This window comes from Pelecanus crispus, chromosome 2 (assembly GCF_030463565.1).
Source record: "Pelecanus crispus isolate bPelCri1 chromosome 2, bPelCri1.pri, whole genome shotgun sequence".
Classification (NCBI taxonomy): Eukaryota; Metazoa; Chordata; class Aves; order Pelecaniformes; family Pelecanidae; genus Pelecanus; species Pelecanus crispus.
Genome location: NC_134644.1, coordinates 16,140,565 through 16,165,561, shown reverse-complemented (window position 1 = coordinate 16,165,561; position 24,997 = coordinate 16,140,565). Strand labels below are relative to the sequence as shown.

General features: G+C 39.6%; 1 protein-coding gene across 8 annotated transcripts in view; it reads right to left on the bottom strand.

Moving 5' to 3' along the window:
* The window catches only part of PARD3 (par-3 family cell polarity regulator), a 462,728-nt gene that overhangs the window by 116,988 nt on the left and 320,743 nt on the right, over window positions 1-24,997 (bottom strand). For 5 of the 8 annotated variants that reach the window (XM_075704957.1, XM_075704958.1, XM_075704959.1 and 2 more), the window contains one exon: window positions 4,854-4,964. The exons of the other annotated variants lie outside the window; for them this stretch is intronic. In XM_075704957.1, the coding sequence (XP_075561072.1) occupies window positions 4,854-4,964 (111 nt within the window). The remainder of the gene's footprint in view (window positions 1-4,853; window positions 4,965-24,997) is intronic. 8 annotated transcript variants of the gene reach the window in all.

Sequence of the window (24,997 nt, the reverse complement as noted above, 5' to 3'; positions counted from 1 at the left end):
CCAAAAGGTTTCTCCTTATCTCCTCAACCCTGATCCTCACAGCACAGGTGTTTAAGCATCTGATTTTGTTTCCGTTTCAGTGGAAGTTGAGGAAGAATACAATACTAAGATTAAAAGACTTTTCTGGTAACCCAGCAATTTACAGAACATTAGTAAATCTCCTAAGTCAGTCTGTTAACCAAATGGAGAAAATATCCTATAGACTCATCTTTTAAGAGGAAGAAGTGCACCAGAGGCAGATTAAAGCATAAACACTATTCGCCCATAGCTGAGATCACACACTCTGAATCATGAGATAACATTAGAATTGCAACTTTCATCTTTTAAGCATTATCTACCGATGAACCACGCTGGATACAGCTGAATTTGTTGAAAACTTCACAAAGAAGTACGCTTATTTCATTCCTCCGTTATCTACTACCCGGGTACAAAGAGTAAAGCTGTTTGGGTGGGGGACCACTTGGTTTGCTAGAGGAAATCAGTCCAAGGCTGAAGACGTGGCTGGCACGTATGGCCTTGCCAGGTGGGTGTCAAGAACTGCACATGCCCGAGCTGAAGAAGGGCAGAACACAGGCAAAGGTTTTTGATTTGCTGAAGATTTATTTTGTAATGAACACAGAGCTGCAAGGAAAAAAACCCACCTAACAAAAAAGAAATCCAAGGAAAAATCCAAGGGTAAAAGAGGGAGAGACGAAGGTATCAGAACCTGCTGTTAGAGTGACGTCTCTCTCCAGCAAGGGCCACCAATAAAAAAGAGAAGACAAAAGCAGTAGATTTTCTGAACAGTTCTGTCTGCACATCTTCTAAGAAAGAGCCTATACTACAGGGTCTTGAAGAAGTCAGAAAACATTGCAGGGCAATCGGATTGCAGGATACCGATGGACACACTGGCTACATATCAAGAAGACCCTATCCTGGGAAGCCCTTGAAGATGAGATGTAGAGAGTTTCTAAAGCAGACAGGCCTGTGAGCTTCCAAAGGCTTAGGTCCAATAGCACAGCAGAAGGTGACCATCCACACAAAAACTAACTGGGTTGTAACACTAATTGCTCTTGGTCATTGACAAAAGTTTCAAAATCTGGTTTTAAGTCTACCCTACATAGCAATGCCTGTGTGAAACTATAAGCAGTTTGAAGCATCTCTGAAAGCTCAAGATATCCCATGCATCTCCAGTCTGTAAAATCCAAGACATTACTCTTAGGAGGATGGGCCAACCACAGGTGCATCGGAAGAGTCTGGAATTGGTAGGAGACCTTCTATAACAAAACCAGTAAGGACTCAAGGCTGTTTTTGCAGTCTATCTGAGCAGATGTAGCATCTCAGTGGTATCCAGTTTTAGTAGTCCAGTGATGGACAGGACGACAGTATGGCAAAGAGGGGCTCCAAGTTAGCATATATATAAACCAGATGTGATTTGGCACAGGAGTAGAGCTAATTCAATTCAGGTCTTACACAACTTCCTCTAGACTCTGCAATATAGTCTCTTTCTTAGGAGACACAAGGCAGAGTTCAGAAAACCTATTGCTTAGTTTTGTCTTAAGGTTTTGATTGGTGCTGTTGTTGGGGAGCAGCACCTTTTCTAACAGCACAACAGAACCTATATGGATTTTCAAATCATTGTTTGGCAGGGTTACTCAAGGGTAATGCAAGCAGACTTCCTTCTCTGGAGTAAACCAGTGCTAAAGAATAGTGACACAGGGGGACAATGTCCTATGGCCTTGGATGACCTGTTAATCCAACATTTGGAGAATCTACAAATAGAAATCATTTCACAGCAATTTTGGCAAGATCAGTAGGTGGTGTCCTCAGATGACGCTCCTAATTGTTCCAGTACACTGTTTCATTGAAAGCTGCCTGTATTTTCAAGTAGATAATTTCATTTTCTGTTCAAAATTACTTTAAGATTGTCAGTAAATGCATACCATATACAGCTTAAGATATGCTCCATAGTAAGAAATTATTATTAATAATGTTTATAAAAGGCAATTTTATTCATTTCAAACATGGCAAATTGAAGAACATTAATTTGCTTATTTGTCTCATAATCAATATGAACACGACTTTTAAGACTTTAAAGAAAATACTATTGTAAGCACAATACTAACAAAATTATCAACCCAAGGCATAATAATTCCACAAAAATGTGGGCTTGATTGATTTTTTAATGGACCATTCACTTGTCCTCTGACCCCCTAAGGATTTTTGCTCCTAGCCTCTCATACATAGTAAATTCATTAAAACCAACCTATTTCCCCAAAGTATTGCATCATTATAGAGGTATATAGTATCAAATACTAAGTAAAACAGAGCAAGTGAATTGTACTGCTAAAAACATTGAGAGGAAAAAAAACCACAGAAAACAAAGTTAAAATAGCAGCCATTATTAACCAACACTTGTTAAGACAGTAATATTTTACTCTGTCTCCCAGTAAGCATTCTGAGGGATTGTTCAGTTAATTTGCATGAGTACTCTTCATTAATAGCATGTATCTAACATCACTATTTTACAGGATCAAAAGGGAACTCTGCAATCTAACTGCAAAAATATTTAGTCTCTATGGACCAAATCAACATCTGAATTTTTCAGAAACATAAGGAAGCACCTCACACATTTGGTTGCTATTTTATTGTCTTTTATTAGTTGTACATGCCACTACCCCAAAGAACTTGCATTCTCTTATAGACATAACAAAAAGGAAAGCAAATACACAGTTAGGGAAAGAGAGTAACGGGAGGAGGAGGACCCGTGTTACGGTAACATCAAGCTGTTACGAAGTTCTGGCACATGCATTTTCTGCAGTTTCAGTGAACACATAAAATTGTTTTTATGACACACGAGGAGTGAGATTCCAGGAAAGGTTCAAATTAGTTAGCATAACTTGATGGACAGGGATCAGGAATTTGCTCCATGCATTGGGGTCTATACAGATAATTTCATAATTCTACCTTGGTACCCAGCGTGACTATTGCAACCTCTCTTACATCACCACATGGACAGTCTATACTCTCACCATTCTTACTGAGAGAGACAGAGAGACACAGAGAGACAGAGGGAGAGAATGAAAAGAAAGAAAATGTTACTAACTCAAACCTCAAGTCTTTCTTCTTTGAGTAAATGTATATAGCTGATTTTCTGGGGAACTAAGGTTTCCAAGAAACCCTCCGTGCTGGGCAAGCTTGGGTTCAGCACTGTGCACGTGTGGCTAACCTTCCCCCTGCCCTGAGCTGGCTGGAACGACAAAGGCAGCTTTCAGTCTCTCTGCACCCCTGGCATGAGTTTATCCACAAAGTGCCTTGTCTGCCCACGTGTAAAGGGAAGGTGACAGCACAAACACCCTCATCTCCAAAGTCACTTATTTCCTTCAGTTCCAGTATTCCCCTTTACCACTTAATCTGAAGGCACCTTACTCTTAAAAACAGGAACAAATTTAATGACCCTGCTTCACTTTTGTTGAAAAAGAGAAAACAAAAACCAATCAGACAAGTAAAAAACAACCAAGCACTGTGATCCAGCCACACTCTACTGTCAGAATGCATAAAGACATGAATAAATTTTTAGACTAATTTATGCTAGTATATCTGTTAAAGAGTAAAAAATTTCCCATAATGTAATCCGAACAGATGGTCACAAATGATAAAGTTTCTGCAGTTTAACAAGTTACTGCTGATCCTCAATAACTAATAAATGTATACCCTTAGCTTGCCTTAACTGTAATGTAAATCACTCAACCCTAAAAGAACTGAAAGCAAACCATTTTAGGTTTAACTGAGGAGACTACACAAGCATTACTGTGGCTCTGTTATTCAGGTGAGCTGTTAAGAGTGATGAAGCCATCGTTTATAAGCTTCTGTTCTGACCCGCAGAAGACCAAGGTGCATAGAGATGATGGTCAAAGGAATCATTAGGACTAACTAGTCATATACCTCCTGTACAAGGACAACAAAGTTTTGCTCCATAGTTCCTGCATCAATCTTCAATTTATGGCTGAGCTATAGCATATTTTTTAGATAAATCATTCCAATTCATAGTTCACTTTCACTGCCAAATGTATCTGAACCTATTTACCATTCAGCATTCAAACTTTGTAACCCTTTAAATTTGTCTCCTTACTGAAGATTTGTCTACTCAAAGAGGTCTTCTCTCCACGCGCACCCCCGAGCACTAGTTAATTTACAACCTAAGCTTTCCAAGATTTTGACTAAATTGACATAAGAGATACCAGAGTCTAAGCCCTAATATCTAGGGCTACAAGAGACAGGATGAAAAGTAGAATGGAAATGTTGAGAAGAACATATGACATATATATTATATAGGTTTTTAACATTAAGGGAAACTGACAAGGAAAAATAGAGGTACTCACCACTCATTTTTACAATTAGCAGTTTAATATACATATCATTCCATAAACAGACTGCATGACACATAAGTAGACTGAACTCCAGTGACAAATATACTGATAAGTATAAATTTTAGGTTTTTTCTAAATATATCAATGAAAAAACTAGATATGCAAGACTTTGAAGAAAAATACAAAACATATTTCATTCTATATAAATATTTGTTTTCTGAAAATGTCAATAAAATCAGTTATAGAATGTATAGAGAAAACATTTCATGTTATTACTTCAGTCTCCTCAATAAGGAAAGGAGTTCTGGGTCTATAAAAGATGCTTAATGCAGCCAAAGAAGCTGTTGATACTAATGTCCAAAATAAATCCAGCTTTGTCTTGTTATTTAAAGTATATAAACATATCAACATTTGGGAAACTTCATCAGTGAAAATTGAACTTCAGTTATTTAATTTAAAAAACAAACTCTCTCTATCAAGGTTTAAGCAAATACTGAAGTCTACCTCTCCTGTTCTTGCTTCATTCGTATTCTCTCCTCTTCTGAAGTAAGAGCTTCCTGCACTTTTATTTTACCAGTTTTCTCACTCTTGTCATCTTTGCGATGTTTGCCAAACCTGTTAATAACACACAAAAAAAGAATCTAACTTGTGAAATGAACAAAACTGTATTTTCCTTTTCCTATGACAAAGACAGTCCTCCAAGAAGGGCTGCTTGGAAACCAGAAAGGGAAGGTGCAAAGACCTCAGAATCTCAATTTTTAATATTTTCAGGCTGCTTTGGTTTTTTTTGCGTAGCGGGTTTTTTATTTTATTTTTATTTTACTCCTCTTAAAAGTTTATAGAATTCCTCACTAAAGAATAGAACAAAACAAAACAAAAAAAATGGGACCACATTCCTTTTTTCTGCCAGTATTCTGGGGTCACTATTCTTAAATACACAGTCAAACAATGTTTTAGAAATTACTGAACACTATCACTGCCAAAGAACGCAACTCAAGTTTACATTAAGTGAAGGTTTTCACGTATGAACTGCAAGAGACGCTGCCCTGTGTATCTGACAACTGCCACACGTGCAGTACCACCCTCTGCACCCACCCCACAAGAGCAGTTTCACCACACAGTGGATGCCATCCAAAAATGGAAATTTATTCTTTTTCAGTACCAAGCGTTTTTTTTTTAAACTTTGTTACTCGTGACTCTTTTCCCCCACAAGTGTTCTAGTGCATGGAGGGTGAGTGGAGAGATGGAGCTGGCTGGGCTGTCCCAGATGGAGCAGGATGCTGCCAACCCAGTGTTTGCCCTCCTCACATCTCTTCTTCCCCTCTACTGGCTACATTTCAAGTATTTTAGGTTTCTTCCATATTGGCACATTCCACTGTTTTCTTTTAGACTTTCAGGGAGAGCACAGTTTGGCATTTGAGATACTCCGTTATTATTAGGACAAAATTGCATGTATTTCTTAGATATTTCAGACCTACTCTGAAAGGAATGACTTCTGTATAGAGTGAACTAAACACACACATAAATATAGCCCTTACATATATCTAAACTTTAGATGACAATTTTCTCTTTAAGGCAGAAGGGACAACAGAAGGGATAACATACCTATTAAACAGTATCTTATTATAATACATGCCTTTTAAATGTGGGAACATTTATCTACCAAAAGCAGAAAGAATTTTACTTTGTTTTAATCAAATGCTCAGATGAGAGCAGACTGACACTTGTGGCACTTCACACTCGGTTCACATCAAAAGTGAAATGAAAGCACTGGAACGTGCAAAGTCCAGCAATGGTGCGGACAGGACTCCCCGAATGCTCACAAACAGTGAAATAAAACACAGAGTTCTTAAAACTTTCTTCTGACCCATGAATGTAAACTGTTTAAAGTATTTAGAGTCCACCAGGCATTTATAATATCTTCCCTTTTGTTCCTGTTGATTCTAGTACAAAGCCATTGTATGGGCTGAAGACGTACCACACAGCGACCCTGCAGAAATATTGATCTCTGGCCACTCAATCAAGACATATTATTATGCTGCGTAACCATGTTTATGGCTCTTAGGGCAGCTGTTTAAAAACACAACACCACAAAAGTACAGTGTAGGAGCATGTACACAAACTTTAAAGTGTGTGGCTGTTCTCCACAGTTCCCAGATCGCTCATTTCCAAAGTAATTCAAGCATATGAAACCAAAAATTGTTCATTAATAATCATCTGAAAAGGGACAGGCAGAGGACATTATAGGGTTAAGAAACACAAAATTCTACATAAAGTTAGTGTCTCTGATTTTTATAGTGTATGTAAAACTGACATACTTAAATTCAGTGACTAGAAACACCAGCATGTATCTTTTAAAACATCCACCTATTTATTAGAGAGTAGTCAAAACCATTGTACAAAACATTTACATCGACGACACAAGAGATTCAAATCAAGTTCTGGATGTCATACACCAGACAAAAGAGCATGGTTAATTTAAAATAGCCCTAAATCCTCTAGCCAAGAGAGGAGTTTTGGCAGAAAAGCAGTGGAACTGAGCCATTTTACCCTGATACACAGAGAGTGCTGGGGGTGGCAGGGATCTGACTGACAGAACACGCAGAGCTGTGAGGAGACACACAACATATGTGGTACTGTAGCACAGCATCTCTGGGTTGTCCACATTTGCTTCTGTCTCCTGCCCTTCCTTGACCCATTCAAAATGTCAGGCAAAGCAAAGGAACCAAATTCTTGAGTAGGCAGTTTATTTTTGAAAAAGAACTAGTGGTTTAAAAAAAATTAAAAAAAAAAAAAAGAAAAGATAAAATTGAATTAGTTAGTACCCATCAAGTTTTGGCAGCAAAACAGAATTTCTACCACCATAAATCAATTCATTGCAAGTATGAACACAAATATATTGAAATCAATACCTTATTAAAAAAAATAAAGTACACAGGAAATTTCTAATAATCCTTGTAAGCAATCTAGTAAATGGCTGGTCAGGCTGCGTGATTGTGGGGAGAGTCTGCTAATGTTAACATATAACGTAAACCTAGCAAGAAACGATGATTTGAGTTTCCAGATTCAACCGTTTGAGTCCAGAACACACCACGCTCGTGCTGCGCAGCACGAGGCAGAGGTGGGTTTGCCACCCAGGCAGCACTTGGAGCAGCAGTAGGGTTCCATTTGCTTTGACTTGTGAGCAAGCTGTGGCTTCTTCTCTTTCAGGGTTTTCTTCTGATCATCTGGGAATGAACGTTCCTTCTGCCCTCAGGGACAGTCCTGATAAAGTCTCCAGAAGACATCGCTGGTCCTTTCCCAGGCATTTCAAAGGGTGGCCATACTGTCCCCACTCTGACAGGAGACTTCCCAGTGCCCATCTCTGACAAGCTCTGCGGTCATCCCGGCAGTGGACACAGCCTGGCAGAGTATGAACCACGGTGATCTTGCAAAGTTGCCTTCTCTGGACTTTTGTCACTCGCAGAAGTGATATATCTGTCATAATCACCACTGCCTGTAACAAGTTCAGCAACATTAACTGCACTGTCCCTACGCTCGAACCCGGAATAATCAGCGCTGTCCTCCCCCCTCCCTGATTGTGGCTTTGCGTTTTTAACAGCATCCCCTGCACAGATAGCATCTCCGTGATACTTGTAAGTCATGGAGCTGCAGAACAGTTTGGAAACACACCACCCTAAACGAGTCTGGCTCTGAGCAAGTCTGCATACTTTTAGCAAGACCTCTGTGCAAAAATATTTACAAGTTCAAGATTTCTCTTTTCCACCGAGATCGCAAGTCTGTTAAGCTTCAGCTTACAATAGTAGAAGTAACAGACAAACAAAGGAAAAACATTTTCCAGGCTCCACCAAGCACTTGAGGAAGGTGTTTAAAAGAACTGCGATAGGGATACATATGTACACACACACACACACACAGAGCCCTTTTATTTCTGTAGGAGCAGTCAACACTCCACACTCCAAACACCATTCAAAGGTTTGATTAAGATTACTCTTGCTAACAATAAGTGTGTTTGCTATTTATTTCTATTGAAAGTACTTGCTCCATGAAGTACAATTTATAGTCATAATGAAACCCACAGCCCAAATCAGCGTCCTCTCCACCAAATTTATAACAGACTTTTATAAATTATTTAACATTCCTATTCAAGCCAAGTTTAACTACAGAAGAGCTACATCCAGCGAAGGCACACCATTAAAGCGAGCTGTTAACACTCCCTCAACTATACTGGTGTCAGGCTATTCAAAATCACTAGTCCTTCTAATTTCCTCAGGTAGAGGTTTTCTACTCTGATTCACGAATATTAAGTAAAACAGGACACTTAGAAGTAAAAATAAGGGTATTGAGACCAGTGAAATTCAAGCAACCTATGCGGCAGCCTTTCAAAACACCAAATGCACATCCCACAGCCACCCTGCACGCCTTCACAGCCAGCGGTAAGGCCCTCCCCGCTGCGCTCCAGTGGCCCTCGCGTAGTTGTGTGAGCCAAAAGAAGCAAAGCGTGGGTCAGGTCCCCGGAATTACTCCTGATATTTAAAACACCCCAATTTGAATGCGCCGGCCTAGTGAAAAGATCTGGCTTACCTTTGTAAAAGTTTCACCTTCTTAAATGTGCAAGCAGTATAGTCCCTGACTTGCCCCACGAACATTAATGTGTGTGACACCTTCCCTGCAACCCACCAGCATTTGCATCATTGTGAAGCTTACTTCTTTACTGCTCAGGTACTCAAAAGGAAGGGAAGATGGAATTAGGACGTATGTCCCATACATGACCCATGGCAACTTTGGAACCTTACTGCTTCCAACACTGTTTCTTCCATAATGCATACATCGAACGTGCTGGCACACCCACGTAATCACTTCCACTGAAGTGACTGCTCACTTAATGATAACAACCTAAGGCTGGAAACTCCCAAAGCGCGATTGTTAACAATATCTCCCTGGTAAAATAGCAATCACCATCCATTTGTCCTGCGTCAGAGAGCCTCTAGACTTCTGCAAGGACATGGCCTTGAGGATACTGCCAAGTGATTTGATCCCAGCCCTCGCTGCTCACTTCACAGACGCAGGAGCTGTTCGCCGCTGCACGCAGCTGGTTAGCGAGTGCCTGAAGCACCTGGAGATTTTCAGGCACTTGTCTGAACCTGTGATGGTCTCATTCTCATTGCTGTGAGGCTGGCTGCTGGGATACTTGTTGCAGTTCTTACAAATGCAAATGCAATTACAACTTGCCTTCTGAAGCGGACAGGAGAACTCCACCTCCCAGGATCTGTGCACCATCAATGCTCCTTGCATTAGTGAAAAGGAGGACAGTGTTTGAAAAAACAAAGGTAAGAACTACTGTTGGAATTAAAAAACAAAACAGTGTAGAAAAGGAGCATCTGTGACATTGATGTTCAGACAATCCTGGGAATCTAATTCCAAGCTCCTGTCATTTGCTAAGCTCAGTGCCAACAATTTGACTGTGAGCTATAAAAGCTCTACCTAAATCAGTCCACAGACACAAGCTACCACATGATGTGCAGCAAAATTGCATACACTACTGCCTCACCAAGTTAACATATTCATGATGAAAAAAGTTCTGATGCTAAAGCTTGAGTTACACCAGATACTGTGGAGCACCTGCAGCCATAGCAGCACAACGCTGACCTGTGGCCACCACTTCCCCCCGTATGAATTCTTAGAAGCAGAGCACAGAATATTATTACTCATGGTGGAAAATAAGGAGTGAAAGGAAAGTGCACATTTTCCTCCAAACCCCGAATAATAAAACAAATTACCTTTCTGTTCATGAACATATTATTTCATAGATACGGCTTAATACTTCTTTGAGGACACATACTGTACGGTTATAGAATAATATCTTTAAATAGTAACAATGTTTATAAATACAGAAACATTACCTCACGTAACAGTTAGTTTATTCAGTAGTTCTGTCATCTAAACCCTGTTATAAAAAGGATAGCTAAAAAGTAGTTTAATTTTATTCTGTAACTGCATAAGCAAAAGCTTCAAGAAAAAACTTCAATGACTAATTGAAATGCAGGTTGTAAATTAAAAATACCCTGTCTATCCAAGAGCGTGAGAAATTGATGGAAGAGAGCAGCTAAAATCTTGTTCAGTCTAATTGCCAAGATACTCCAGGGTTCTACTTAATTTATAGCTTCTTAATTCTCCTTTTACATTAAGGGTTAGAGAAAGTTTCAAGATAAGTGTAAATGCTCAGTCATATTCACAGATCCACAGACTTAATCCTCAAATTCGGCCAACAATAGCAATCACAGTGAGTCACGAAATTAAAAAATGTAAGAGGACCATTTTTTTAAAGTATGATCTCCAGACTATAACAGCCAAGTCACATCAGAGGAAAGGACCATCCTCAGACCCTGTGATACCAGTTTGTCACATTATTATTAATAAAAAGACAAGAACACAGACCTATATGCCCAAAGCTTGACCCTCAAATAGGAAATCCCATGAACTCTGGATAATGTAGTCAAGCTAAAATGCATACCCGAACCTCTCTGTCAGTCCCTAGCTGGCTCGCTTTCCAGCTTACTTGCTTGAATGACTCTCACCAACTAGGAGGTGGCCTAATCCAAAGCCTACCGCACTCGACAGAGAGGCACTGATGAGCAAGTGTCTTCAGTGGCTTTGGGCCAAGGCATCAGAGCTACTAAACAGTGCAAGACTCAACAGAGAAGAGAATGTAGCAGGACACTTAAAGAACAAGCTCAAGCTACAACATGATCCCATATATATAAAGTACGTTAAATGTACATAAAATTTGTATGTACATATAAAGAACATGTAAATGATTTTGCATAAATAAATATATAGACAGAAAAAAACGAAGAAAGGAGGATGTATGAGTGGTAGTTACAGAAATTCCACATTTACAACTTATCTCAAAATAGCTTCAGTTTAAAAGAATATATACCAGCATCCTTGATATAAAAAAATAATATACGTATAATCTGCTAAATGGATTTTACTCTGATGCGTTACTGATGAGATCATTGTCGTCTGCCAAATCATCCACATATTTCATTAGAATAAAGAGCGATAGAAGAAACATGCATTAGTTGATTAATGAAAAAACACAAAAATTGATTGGGACAGAAGTTCAGTAGCATTATGTTCCTTAATAGAGAAAAGACCATCATTAAAAATTAACAAATGGTAAGTGTCTTGAGCTATTCTATCGGTGCTTTCTGTCTTCAAGGCATGCTCTTCTCCCCACAGTAGCAAACAGTATTCACACACACACACACAATCTAACACTACTCAAAGGATTTTGCAATGATTTGTGTAATCTTTTTCACCCTGCCGTATCAGCAAAATCATAAGATTTATTTTGCAAAAGATTATTGTGACATGCAAAACCACTCTGTTCCCAAAATAAAATTTAATAAGCATAAACAAGGATCCAACATAGCACACAAACAAAAATTACCCTGGCTAGTGATGACTTGAGGGTTTACAAGCCTTCCTTTCAAAGTGAAATTGTGCAAGTGCTATCTTCAAAAATATGCTTGTAAGTGCAAACATTTACATATTTGCAATGTATTTCTAGAAATAGCCAGTTATCACATCTAATTAAATTAGTAGATCAAATTCTGCTTGTGAGGAAGGAGTGGAATGACTGCTGGAGTGACTCAGCAGCAGCAGTGTCCTGAGATGATACAGAGGCACTGAAGGAGCAAGGCACCTTGATGTAGGAGCTTGAGGACATAGTTAAAATGAGCATTCGTAACTTTTCATTTTCCACAGGTTTCCTTGCCTACGTTAAAACTGATAAAGCAGCAGTCCCTCTGGTGCAATGTTCAGCAGAAGACCCCTGCCAGAAGGGTTCCCGGAGAACTCTGCTGTCCCAAACCAAGAACGGAACGTTACAAAAGAACACAAGTAACTCATGAAAATGGAGAATACCTCTGGAGAAGTACACTTGTACCTCTTCAGAACAATAAAGTTTGCCTTCTAGCAATAGAGGAACTCACACGCTCAGTCATGAACACAGAAATTTAAACCAGTAGAACCAAAGTGGTTACCACTCCAAATTTTCAGCCCTCTCTGAAGTTGCCACCCTGTGCGTAAGTACTGTAAAGCATGTGAAGGTTTTCTGTGATGTATTCACACATTTTCTCCCACCATCCTCTGCTTCACTTTCCAAATATTAAAACCAATTTTTCAGCACTGTTCAGGTGAGGATTCTAGTTCATCTCACCAAACTAAGGCCACTCAAGAACAACAGCGAGGACAGCACATAAATCGCAACACTTTGTGTGCAACATCACCAGTGATTCCCACAACTTCCTGGGAAGAAGTGGAAACGACATATGGGATCAGTAACCGTTTCCAGCCACTGAAGCTTAATCTGCCTGTCTTTGTGAGTCAGTATCCCAACTTCATAGAAAATGGGTATGATGCCAAACCAGAGAGACATGTCATGAGGTTTCATTCAATTATTTTCATAAACAGTTTTGATAACATTTCCTGAAAGGCATGACACAACAAGCAGAATATTATTCACACCAAGTCGCTCTCTTTTCACAACTTGAGCATTTGTAATATTTACTTCCAGCATAAAATGGTGGAACTTTTAAAAAACAGATTTCTTTTATGGTGAGACCATCTGTTTGCAAATTTCTAAACAGAAGATAATCCTCTTGCATTGCCTCTCATGATTGCCTAAAGCTAGCTGAGGCCATTGACAGCTCAAATAAATAAATAAATAAATAAATAAATCACAAGAAATAAGGGAAAAAATCTAACAACTAATCCAAACTACCGCAATTTAAAAACAGGCTGAGAAGGTCAAAGGAAGTGTGGATAACTTTACAATGATAATATTTGAAAATCAGCAGCAAGTCAGCAAACAGACAAGAGATTCTTCTGTTGTATGGCCGAATCAACTCAGTAAGCAATACCACAGCATACTAAAAGTCACCATAAATAACTCATTTTCACGGTGGTCAGCCAAAACCTGTTAAACTGTGGATTGCGGCATCCCTGAAGGAATCAGGAACAAAAAAGAAAGCTTCTGCTTAGATACAACTATGTTAGCAATCATCACTGATGGGAACAACCACAGAAGCAGTACATGATATTTTAATGGAAGTTTCATAACAGTCTAAGCATTTTAAAGTTTGTTTGTGTGACAAAAACTCTTTAATGTTGTGCATGTATTCAAAAAAGAGAGCAGTTATTGACCACAAAGTTACTTGCCCCAAGATTAAATCTGATACACTATGCGTGTGCGATTTGCCAGTGAAGAAAGTAGCTCATACATGTGACACAGCCAAGCTAATTCAGTCTTCTAACAGATAATGTAATCTCAGTGGGCAACATATCCTTTGACTACTGTCATTTAATGTACCTACAAATGCTCCTGTCCCCTGTCTCAGACAGAATTTACCCATGAAAGACTGCACTGCCCTGTTAGGTAGCTCAGTACAGGGCAGTAAGATGTTAAACAGTAATTGAAAAACTGTAAATACAAATTGCAAAAAAATAAAGTCTCACTTATAAAGAGCAGGCTCCTGAAAAAGTTTGAGTGAATGCTTTCAGTATGTCAACTCATCTTTCCCAGGCTACATACATAAAAGCAGACATACAATGTTTGTTTTGCAATACATAATACCATACGTAGGGATTAAAAAAAATTCCCAAATTCTAAGCAGCAGCAGCAGCCTACTATTAACAGGTGCCTGACTATCCAAAGTACAATGTAGTTATTCTTCTATAACATAAGCAATTTTTCTGAGTCGGGGTATGCTCCTTTGCAGTGTGCTGGGTGCCAAGTCCAGCCGACCATCTCTTGCTCACACGGTACTGAGCAGGTCACAAAACCTTACCCCAGCGCTCTTCACCTGACAACTACTGCCCTGCAACCATGCAGCGAGATGGGCACACTTCTGTTGTTGCATTTGTCACATTCCATAGATTAGTCTAAAAATTGTGGACCAATTTAGGTATTAATAATACTACATTGTATGCCTCTAATTACCAGTGTCCACTAAGTGTGCTCAGAGAGAGTGTTTAAACCATGGCTACTCTTCAACGCGTTTTCTCCACAACTATACTTCTAATTCCTGCTCTGTTCATTTTAATGCATTATTGTTTCAAAATACAATGCTTCAAAATTGCAAATTATGTCTGGCTCAAGGGCTGATTATGAGAAATAGTAGCGCTTCTGCCTCTGTGTGAATAACTCTGATAATAATGAGAGATTGATTGAGCTCCAAGAAGTCCAAATGATGAGAAGGGTCAATTTGAACATTTCTATTAGCTTCTTTTGTTAAATCTAACACTTTGCCAGGCCAGAGACAAATACTGCATCTGGTTACCATGATTTTTTCCAAGCCTACAGAAGTACAATTTAGAAAATGGGTACTGGTCTAAAGGCAGACCTTATAAGAAATGCTAATGAAACATAAAAACCCACCCATTTGACTGGCACTCAAGAGAAGGCAAAAAGAAAAAAAGAAAAAAAGAAGAGTTGCAAAGGAAATTTGCTTCAACACTTTTGTGGCAGAAAATGAAAAAAAAAAAACCCTCAGTAACACGAAGAGTCTTCATAACTCCACTTTACAACTGAAACGCTCGCTTGCATATCTATGAGCATGGCATGCCTTATGTAAACGTGACCTACAAGAAAATCACTAAAGATGCTCGCTAAGCACATGCAACAGGCAGAGAAGCAAGGACTCAAATGTAATACACCGGCTAGTTAGACCAGGAAATTGCAGTAACGTTATTCCAACAACTTGGCCTTGCAGCCTTGCAATTACACTGTATAAAATCAGCAAAGGTTAACATAGACACCCAAAAAGTTAATCAAACTACTGGCAGTTCATCCGGAACCTTCCAAAGATTAAAACTTCCCTACAGATCTCATTACCTAGAAATGTTAATAAGTCAGTCAGCACTTTTTCTGTCAATTACTGAAAATCTTTGTTGATACACATCTCCTAGAAAATAACCTCTGTAGGGTAAATTAAGCAATAGGTGATGTTTCTGTATCTTTAGCCTCGTTCACATACTTACACGTATAGGAGGTAGGGAAGGCAGGTAGGGAAGGCACAGATGTTTTCCAGCAGAGGACAACAGACAACACTGTAGGATCTGTGGGACAAGTCTAGCCAACGTATCCCTAAAGCCCAGATGAGCGTGCAGCTGCCATTTGCTTCTCAGAGGACGCCTACAACACCAAACAGCAACTCCCCTTGCTGAGCTGCAGCACCCAAGTGCTGGTGGCTGTAGGTTACACTTTAGGGTCTCCTGTCCCATTCTGGGTTCCACAGTGCCACCCAAGTCTCTTTGGGGATAAATAATTAACTTTAATTTAAAAAAAACCCAAAACTGGTGCCAACAGGATCCTTTTACAAGGTGCTCTAGAGCACAGCTAAATTAAGCTACATCGAATAGCCCTGAATCTACGTTGTCATAAAAACAGAGGGCAAAAAATAACTGGTACGCTATTTTGAAAGTTTGCTACAAAGACAGGGCTAAGGCACAGGACCTAGCCTGAGCCAAGGCTCTGGTTAGGACACATTAGCATGCCAATGCTGGCTTCACGTACCTCTGTCTATTCTATCAGCTGATATTCTGCCCTGTGGCATGAAAATTTAGTTTACATATGCAGTATCTTCTGGGTTGAAAATGAAGACTGAGATTTTGCACTGCAGGAGCACCACTGGAACAAACCATCCCTGGAGCGGATGCAACAAGACTCAGGTGGATCATCGCTGGGAAGTCAGTTTGGCAGCGAGTCCCCGCAGCAGCTGGCGCAGGGGCTTGCCCAGAGCTACCTGGAGCCCTGGAGGCACCCGGCATCCTACAGCTGCCAGCACTCAGAGCTTGAGCTGCCTTCATGGTAACTGCAGCTGAAATAACTATATCAATTGTGATTTACACCGCTGATTATTTCAGGGCCAAGCTGGGAGCAGAGATTTATTTCCAATTGAAAAGGTGTACAAACCAGGACTTGCATGGGACTAATTACAGGCGAGAGATGTGGGGCGGTGGGGTTTTTTTTTTTTTCATTCCAGCCACCATACAAATACGCTCCTAGCACAGAATATCTCAGATCTAGACCAACCCCATACACACTGACATTTTTCTTCTCATCTGTACACGCTCAGGCACTACAAAAAGTGAGTGACTGAGCCTACGCTTATTTGGAAAGCCAGACAGATGATGTTTAAAATAAACCCAATCTTCACATCAAAGATATCTGGCTCCTGAGATGTTCTTCTCCAAATGATATCAGCTCTGCTCATGCTTGGTGCTGCACAGGGTGTACAGCAATTACAACTGCCATCTTAATATTTCTTCTGAATATATAGCCTAAAATAAATCTTAAAAAAAAAGTACTGATGAAAATGACACTGAGTCTTCAGATTTTATTTATCTTACACAAGCAGTTTTCTTCCTGTTGCAGTTATAAAAGGCAAACAGAATTAGCAAAGTATTTGGAGCTCCACAGATGATATCAGGACTCCTAACAGTTACAGATTATAGTACTGTTGGTATCATTACCTGCTCAGCAACATCAGAGAAAAGAGATACTTTAAGTGTAACACTACATCTGAAACTCCTGCTTGTGGCAGCATGTTGTGCTCTGACTTCCAGGATTTTAGCACTATAGGTTAAAGACAAAGATAGCATCTACAATAACATTGTGAAATATTTGAGATTTATTTGTGGTATGTTGCTGTTGAAATGTGTAATAGCAATTCAGCTTGCATTCTAAATACTGCTGGCACACCTGGTGTTGAATATGCTAGAAGCACTTGTAATCGGTACAAAAATATACTACTTCCATTATTGTGGTACTCAAAAATGCTGATACAGCTAAGATTCTAGATGAATTTTTGTTATTAAATCCTCTTTTTCAGAACTTTTAGAGCTAATCCATAAACTTTGTTTCTGATTAGACATTTTCTTACTAAGTACTACCTATAACAGCATAGCAGAAAAAAGGAAATCTACATACATTTTCAGTCATCCATCCACCATCCATCCACCTTCAAACTAAACTCAACAGCAGCGTAGATAGTGTATGTTTTTAGCATACAAATATTTTGTATTTCTACAACACAGGAAACACCACAGGACATCAAAGCCCTTGGAGCCACTAGCATGGACAAGGTACTATTCCATTTTTAAAATGAGAAAACAGTTCCTCTTGAAAGCTTAAGCAACTTGCCAAACTCTCAAGAGCTTTCTGTATTGCAAGCACAAACAACACACTACCTTTCTGCAGATTCCATTGACAAAGCCAGGTCTAGGAAGTTAATTATCTACTGAACTAGTTATTTCTAACAGAGCATTTCTCTACCAATACAGCATTACCAACACACTTTCAATGTATAATACAAACCCTTTAAAACAGCCATATTGGTAGTATGCTATTATATTTGTTGAAAATAGTTAAGACCGCCAATGAAAGTTCCATGAAATACTATGTTCTTCTTCCTTTTAGGACTAGAAGCTACAAGACTGCTATCAAAAAAGTCCTGAAAAAAAGTGTTAACATTTGTAGAAACTATGTATTTATCTTCTGCAGAAGCAACATTTCAAAATTTACTGTTAATCACATCATCAGCTAGCCCAAACACAGACTGTAAAACAAGTTCATGAAGTGAATGCATTCCAGCAGGGTCTCTACTTCACAAACATCTACCGCCTTTTCTTGCACTCCCGTTTATTCTAAGTTTGCACAGAAGCAGTAAAAGTTAATACGCAGTGGAACACTACATTAACTACTGAAATGTTATTGCACATCAAAAAGGTTTACTGCTACTTTGCAAACGTGCTTACCTGAGTGCCATAAAATACCGACATAATGAGTGAGATCGACTGCAGTGCACTGCAATTGCAATCAGGTCTTCGCAGTTGTAATGTAAAAGCAGCTCCTTGATACAAAAGTCATTCTACACAATCTCTAAAAGACATCTTTCTATATGACACACTACCAAGTTTGTTAGTATTTTGGAATTAGGTAAATATACCCCAAATCATCAGTAACAGGACAAATTGCCCAGAACAGAATATAAACACACTTTATTTTGTACTTGAGCACAAAGGCATTGTCTCAAGAAATCCTTGAGCTGCAGATCACCAAAAGCCTGGAAGGCAGACCTGGGAAGAACTGCTATACGGTTACCGTGAAAATAATCACCTTTTCTAGCTCAGTGGATTTTATCAGACACTATTAGGTATCATATCACCCAACCAAGCTTGGTATCCTAATAGTTGCCAGTCCAAGACAATTTAGAGTAAGATGCTTGGGAGCACAGTAAAAATAACCCGTTTACAGATAAATTCTTCCTTAACACTTAGCAAGCAATGGGTGGCTCACAGTCACAAATGCATGCTTAGCGGTGTTATTTCCTATATTCCTGGTGTTCAGGGAACTGTGGGGGCAGTAAGTCCCTGAGGGTAATCACGTATCACAAAAATCCTTTAAAATTTAAACTTTCTGGATGACAATCTTATTGTACATCCAGGTTTTTCCTTCATGAGAAGGATAAGTACGTGTCGATTGATTCAGATTTTTTGTACCAGTGATTATTCAGCGTATCTTGTTCCTATCTCCTCTTACCGAGGACGAATACTTTTCACCAGGAGAGTGGTTAAGCACTGGAACAGGCTGCTGAGAGAGGCTGCTGACTCTCCATCCTTGGACATATTTGAAACTCAGCTGGGCGTGACACTCAGCAAGCTGATGAAACGTTGAAGCTGGACTGCTGTGAGCAGGCGTCGAATGAAGCAGAGATCCCTTCCTGCCTGAATCACTCTAGGTGTGTAGTATTTTCAGTATCTCTTCAGTTCCTCCTAATTCTTTTTTTCCCTCCAGAAGTAGTCATCAATGGATTCCAAATGGGGGAAATACTACTTGCATATCCTGTTGCCATTGTGTTTCTAATATTTCCTTCTCTCTTATTCGTTCTACAAAACTTTTGTTCCTCTTATTTGTCCCTAAAACAACAGCTTAAAAGCCTAAATAAGCCCTCTGAATGCCTCATACCCACTACTTTCTTCCTACATTAAGGGAAACGCAGGGGCTCACAGACTATTTCTATTCCGGTACATTCTATTCCAGAAATCATTCTGGCTTATACCCATTTTGCCATTTTCACTGAAGTGTTTAATGACTATTTCTCTGCACAACAGCAGGACATGCGGAAATCCTAACAGGAGGTATCAGCATGCCGACGGACTGCGAACACAGGTCGTTGCTCCCGAGAAGTGAAACACGGTAGTAAGTTGGAGCTTTGCCTTTTAGAAAAGGATCAGCGGTCCTGCAGCTGCCAACCTAAGTACCTCAAGTAACTCTGACTTAATAGCCTCTGTCATCTTCATCCATAAAAATATATTAAGTTGTGTTAATTTTCATTGAAGACAACATTCCTATTCCTGTTTTTAAAAAGGATTTTCAAAGACTCTGCTTTAAAAACATAATCTACAGCATCCGCAATGTATACCAATGTACAGGTGCTATCAGTAGCAAATTAAATCTCCAAAGAATATTTCCAACAGATAATGAAACAAATGTCATTAATAGAGCTTTTCATCTAACAGATCCTTCACATCTCAAGACAGTATTTATTTACCATACTTTGTTAGGGACTAGCACGCTGCCTAGTTAGTCTTCAATTATCACATCAGGTGGAGGAAAAGATCCTATTTCTATACGAGCTAAAACTGAAATTAACTTTGAATCTCTGAACTGTCAACAAATTCTTCGCTGAAAAGGCTTGCTTTGCAGAGATTATAAAGTAGGTGTCATCCTTGACACTTGCGTTCTATATTCATCTGGCAGGCCTGGAAGAGAAGCGCCGCAGAACGCCGGGCAGGATTGCGGCGGGCTCAGCTGTCACGCTGCCTGCCTCCCTCGCTTGCTTTGCAGGCAGAGACGGTGCTGTAAGTGTCAAAGGTTCTCTATTTAAACTCGCTGACAAGCAAGGGAAGAATACTGGGAGAACACGTTAGCAGCCACTATGAACTCGTCCCTAGTAACAGGTCATCCTGACACTTATTTCTGGATGTTAGAAACAAAAGCCCTGATTCTATTCAAATTAAAAAAAAAAACCCACATACAATATATCCCCATCAGATTTACAAGTTCAAGATTTACCCTGGGAAAATCCAGTGTTAAGAACACATAGAGCAAAGCCCTGCTTTCTGTCAGAATGACAAACTAGAAAGCCACATACGATTATGTTAATCTCTCACTTCAAATCTCCCTCACACAATTGCATACCACCGCTTTCTGTGTTTCGTTTAAAAGTCACAGAGTTTACTAACCACTTAATGAAGCCGCATTCCTTAAATCCCTGACAGATTATGTGAAGTTGTTTGGTTTAGAAACTCGGATTTGCCGTTCCACTGCCCCCCGCCCCAATGCCATCTTAGTCAAAAACCGGTGTGTTTGGGGCTGCAGGCAATGAAATACACATTTCCTCAAAACAACTGATTCCACCAAGCAGAAGAAAACAGGAAGGCGAAAATGTGCGGAGAGGAAGGAAGGAGCATGGCTTGCCTTTCCAAAAAAGAAAAGCTGTTTCAATCAAGCTTATCTCTTTCAGTCCCTTATTTACTTTTAATTGGAAAGAAGGAAGTGAAGAATATGAAAATGCTTTGAAAGACGTTTATAAGAGTCCTGCGTAACTGTCTGCATCAAAGATGACAATTTGCTGCATGACCGATTTCATTTAGAACACTTTTCTGATTCGGTGCGTCCCAGTGGCCAGCTGAAACTTTGAAAACGGATGAGGACAAAGTAGCCCAGAGCAGCACAGGGCAAGAAGGTGCCATTAGCAGTATCCAACTTGCAGCCAGGGTGAGGATTATGCTCCTCCTCTGAAGCTTGAAAAGGTATCGCATGCAGACCCTGCATCTAGGGTTGCAGTGGGTCGCGCATTTTCTAGCTGGTGGCAGAAGAGGGGAAGCAGATGAGGACTTAATGACAGTTGTACCAGCTGGCTCATAGTAGTAGCAGGCAAAAACCAGAGCACAAATGGCCCCAGATTCCATTTACCTGAGCAGCGACCCAGCTCAGTGTTTCTGATGAAAGTCTCAGCACAAGCACCGCAAGCTGTCGTCCACGTTCTCAGATGAGCATTAGCAAACCCAGGCGCAATTCAGTGCGCAAGCAATGAGCTTCCAAGTTTGAAATGATACAGCCGACAGGTGTTTAAGCAATATCCTCCTCCTCTATGTTCTAAGGCTCAAGATTTATAGTGTTTATGCCATGAGCTGAGCACTAAAGAAAAAAAAAAATTCCAACTTTTGGAGCTTGTTCCCATGTTTTCTATTAAGTCCATATATCAGTAAGTGTCATTCACCAATATGAAGTCCTATTAGTTACACTTCCAAGGAAAATGCCATTATTGCTGCTTCTTAAGCTACTGAATGATGAAAATCAGACCACAGATTTTATTTTGTCGAGTTCGAGGTATTTGCCAGTCCTGTTGATTAGGGTATAATTCAACAGTATTTTACACAACTCAGATACCTTTTTGTCATGTGCCTGCTTAAAAGTCTGAAGGTTGTTATTAAATGAAAGAGAAAGAAGGTAATTACTAAATCAGTGATATAACCCTTGTGATTTGCTTTTCATCTCCTCACAGACATTACGATGAGAAAACTCAAATGAAAATCAGAGTAGGCAATACAAGGAAGTCATGTAAAAAGCAGCAGTAATCCATGTAGGTTATTCTCCCAAATGCCCAGTCAGAGGTCTCAGATGGCTAATGTGGTTGAAACGTGTGATTCAAAGCTAGAAATAATATGTTTATGAATCTGGACATGTCCAGTGCACCTTGGAAGCAGCTGGGGGCGGGGGGGGGGGGGAAGCTAAAAAAGGTTGCAAACTAAATTATCTATTTCCTCTCACAGAACTGGAAGATAAAACACTGCAAAGCTCCCAGTAATCATTTTAAATGCAATTAAATCTAATTAGGATTAGATTTTAATGATAATCTGGGAATATTACATTTGCATTGGCTATCCAGTGCATTGATTTACCCACCTGTGTGCTACAACAGTTAAGAGAGGAATTAAAGATCAGTTACCATACGTTATGGTTTTACATTTCCATCAACATTACAGGCCAGATCTTGAAATATACAGTATCCAGTAGTAAAAATACCTAGGCATGTGATTAATTTTAAGCATACTGTATTGTTCCATGAACTTCAATACACAGTGCATATGTTCCCCATTGAAAAGTTATGTTTATGTGGGACTGAGCTATTAATTCCTACAGTAGAAAATTTACCTTTTTCATATAACATACTCATCCACAGTTGCTTCAAATTACATTACAACCATTTCATAAGCCACCTTGAAAACCAAGGCAGATATTTTCTTGCTTAAATTCAAAATGAAGACACAATGTGTATATCCCCCATCTTTTGTTCTCCTCGGCAGTTCCCCACGTAAACTCAAACATACCATTTGTATTTGCAAATCCATTTTTATCCAGTCATATCCATGATTACTTATTTCAGCAGGTTTTTATTATCAGGCAGTGACTGCCCTTCCAATATTTCCAGCAAGACGTGACTAGATAGCTTGGCCTCCCTACTCCCTCCCTTGCTTTGGAAACCCAAAGCTGCTTTTTTCCCCTCCTTATTCTCAACATCTTGGTAGTTCAGTTTCTTCTAAAGATGTTATTCCTCAGATACATCCTTTCCTGAGACTGATCACTTGCTGGACATGATTTTTCTATCATGAAACTCTCCGATGAGATTTCTCCTACACAAACTCCTCAGTAAGGGCATGGCTGTCTACTTCCTTGCAAGTAAGATAAATTCCCCCCAAAAGTGGCATAATCGCAGTGATGCCACTGTCTTACAGACCCATGGTTCAGAGGCGACCACAAAGGAAAATTATATATGGCTTGAGGAAGCTGGGGAAAGATGTGGAGCTATCACTTAATTTGCTTATCACCTATTAGTTCAGTCCAGTCACACATCTAGAAACCGTATCCAAGCTTGTATGCCAGGAATAAGCATGAATTAAGTACCGGGGTCTTAAGCGATGAGCTGCACCAACAGAAGAGTGTCATTTCATCATCACCCAAAACCTGCAAATAAGAACAATCTCAAATCTCCCTATCTTACATTCTGAGGGCACCCACTATCGTAAATGAAAATACCCTGTACATGACAGGGGCAACAGGAGGAGAAAAGAAGGCAGCATATACAATTTTTCTCTCCCAGGAGAGGAATGGAGGAATGTCAAAGAATTGCACAACATAGAAGCCTATCAAGTTAATGTATCCCTACCAGCACTAAATATGGGTGCACTGTTTGAAACCATGAAGCCTCTTTCTTAAGGCAGCACTACAGTGCTTATTTATCAACTGATTGTTTTTGCCAGGTTGATTTTTATCAAGAAGCAAAATCTCTACTTAAAAAATAAACAAAATCACACTCAGAAATGAGTAAACGTATTTTAGACTGCCCTTGGAGAAGCATACAGATTTTTATAAACTTCTGATGGCAAAACACATATCCACTCAAGCCTTCTTAGTAGTGAAACACAAAAGCTAGCAGAACTTCATATCAGCTTCCCAAAAACTGTTTGCTCAGCTGGCAGTGGCTATCCAGGCACCCCCTAAATGCCAGCAATGGAGAAGAAGGAACTGCACAGCGTCACATTTGGTATGTGATTACAGCCACAGGACATGGCACACAATCCTATTGAAGGGATAAGACAGACCAGAATGATGCAACTATTCAGGTAAAACAAATACATTCAGGTGTAAGCAAAGCTCTGCAGCACCTGCGTCTCCTCCAATAGACCAATATTTTTGTTCAACACTTTTCTAGCTTAACTTCTGCCCTATATTCATCTGTGAAGAGAAAGAGACTTCTCAGCCAAATGACAAATTTAAATAAATTATTCTGTTCTGCCCTGAAATGTCAATTTGAAAAAAGAAATACACACATGCTCAGACAGATTTATTTCACAGTGAGAAGGGTGAACTTTCAGACTGTCCAGAGCCCAGTGTCAGCAAAGGTCCTCTGGAAATAACGGGAGCCGTGCATGTCAGAGCCACGCAGGCTGCACCTGCGTTTTACAGTTCTCCTTCATGGTTACATCAATCCTCTTTACTATGTCTGATAAAAGCAGTAAAACAATGGAAATACTTAAAAGATTTACTTATGATTTTAACCTGCTATCTGAATCATGCAGGGATTTCTTGGAAATGATGACTAGATGCTGAAGGATAAATGTAACCTAGGGTTCTCTAGTGGGAGTTTCCATTTCACAGCACAGTTTAATGAAGAGCCCAGTAGCAAATCCCAAGATTTTAACTGAAGGCAAGGAGACTTACTTCTATACATCACATAGACTCCACTTTATGAGCTGCCAGTTTGCATATAGGCAATATAAATCCCCTTGGCTAAACACAGACATTGGAATAAAGTGTCAGCTAACAGTAATTTCATCCTGCAAGTGTTCTTGCCCATACAACCTAATGAAGAAAGATTATTTTAAGATAAGAGCACTGAAAAGGAAGAAAAAAGTGAAAAGGGAAAAAAGAATAAGCACTACAAAGAAATCGCAGTGTTGCACAGAACCAAAACATCCAATTATGCTTTGATCATGGGTTCAATTTTAAA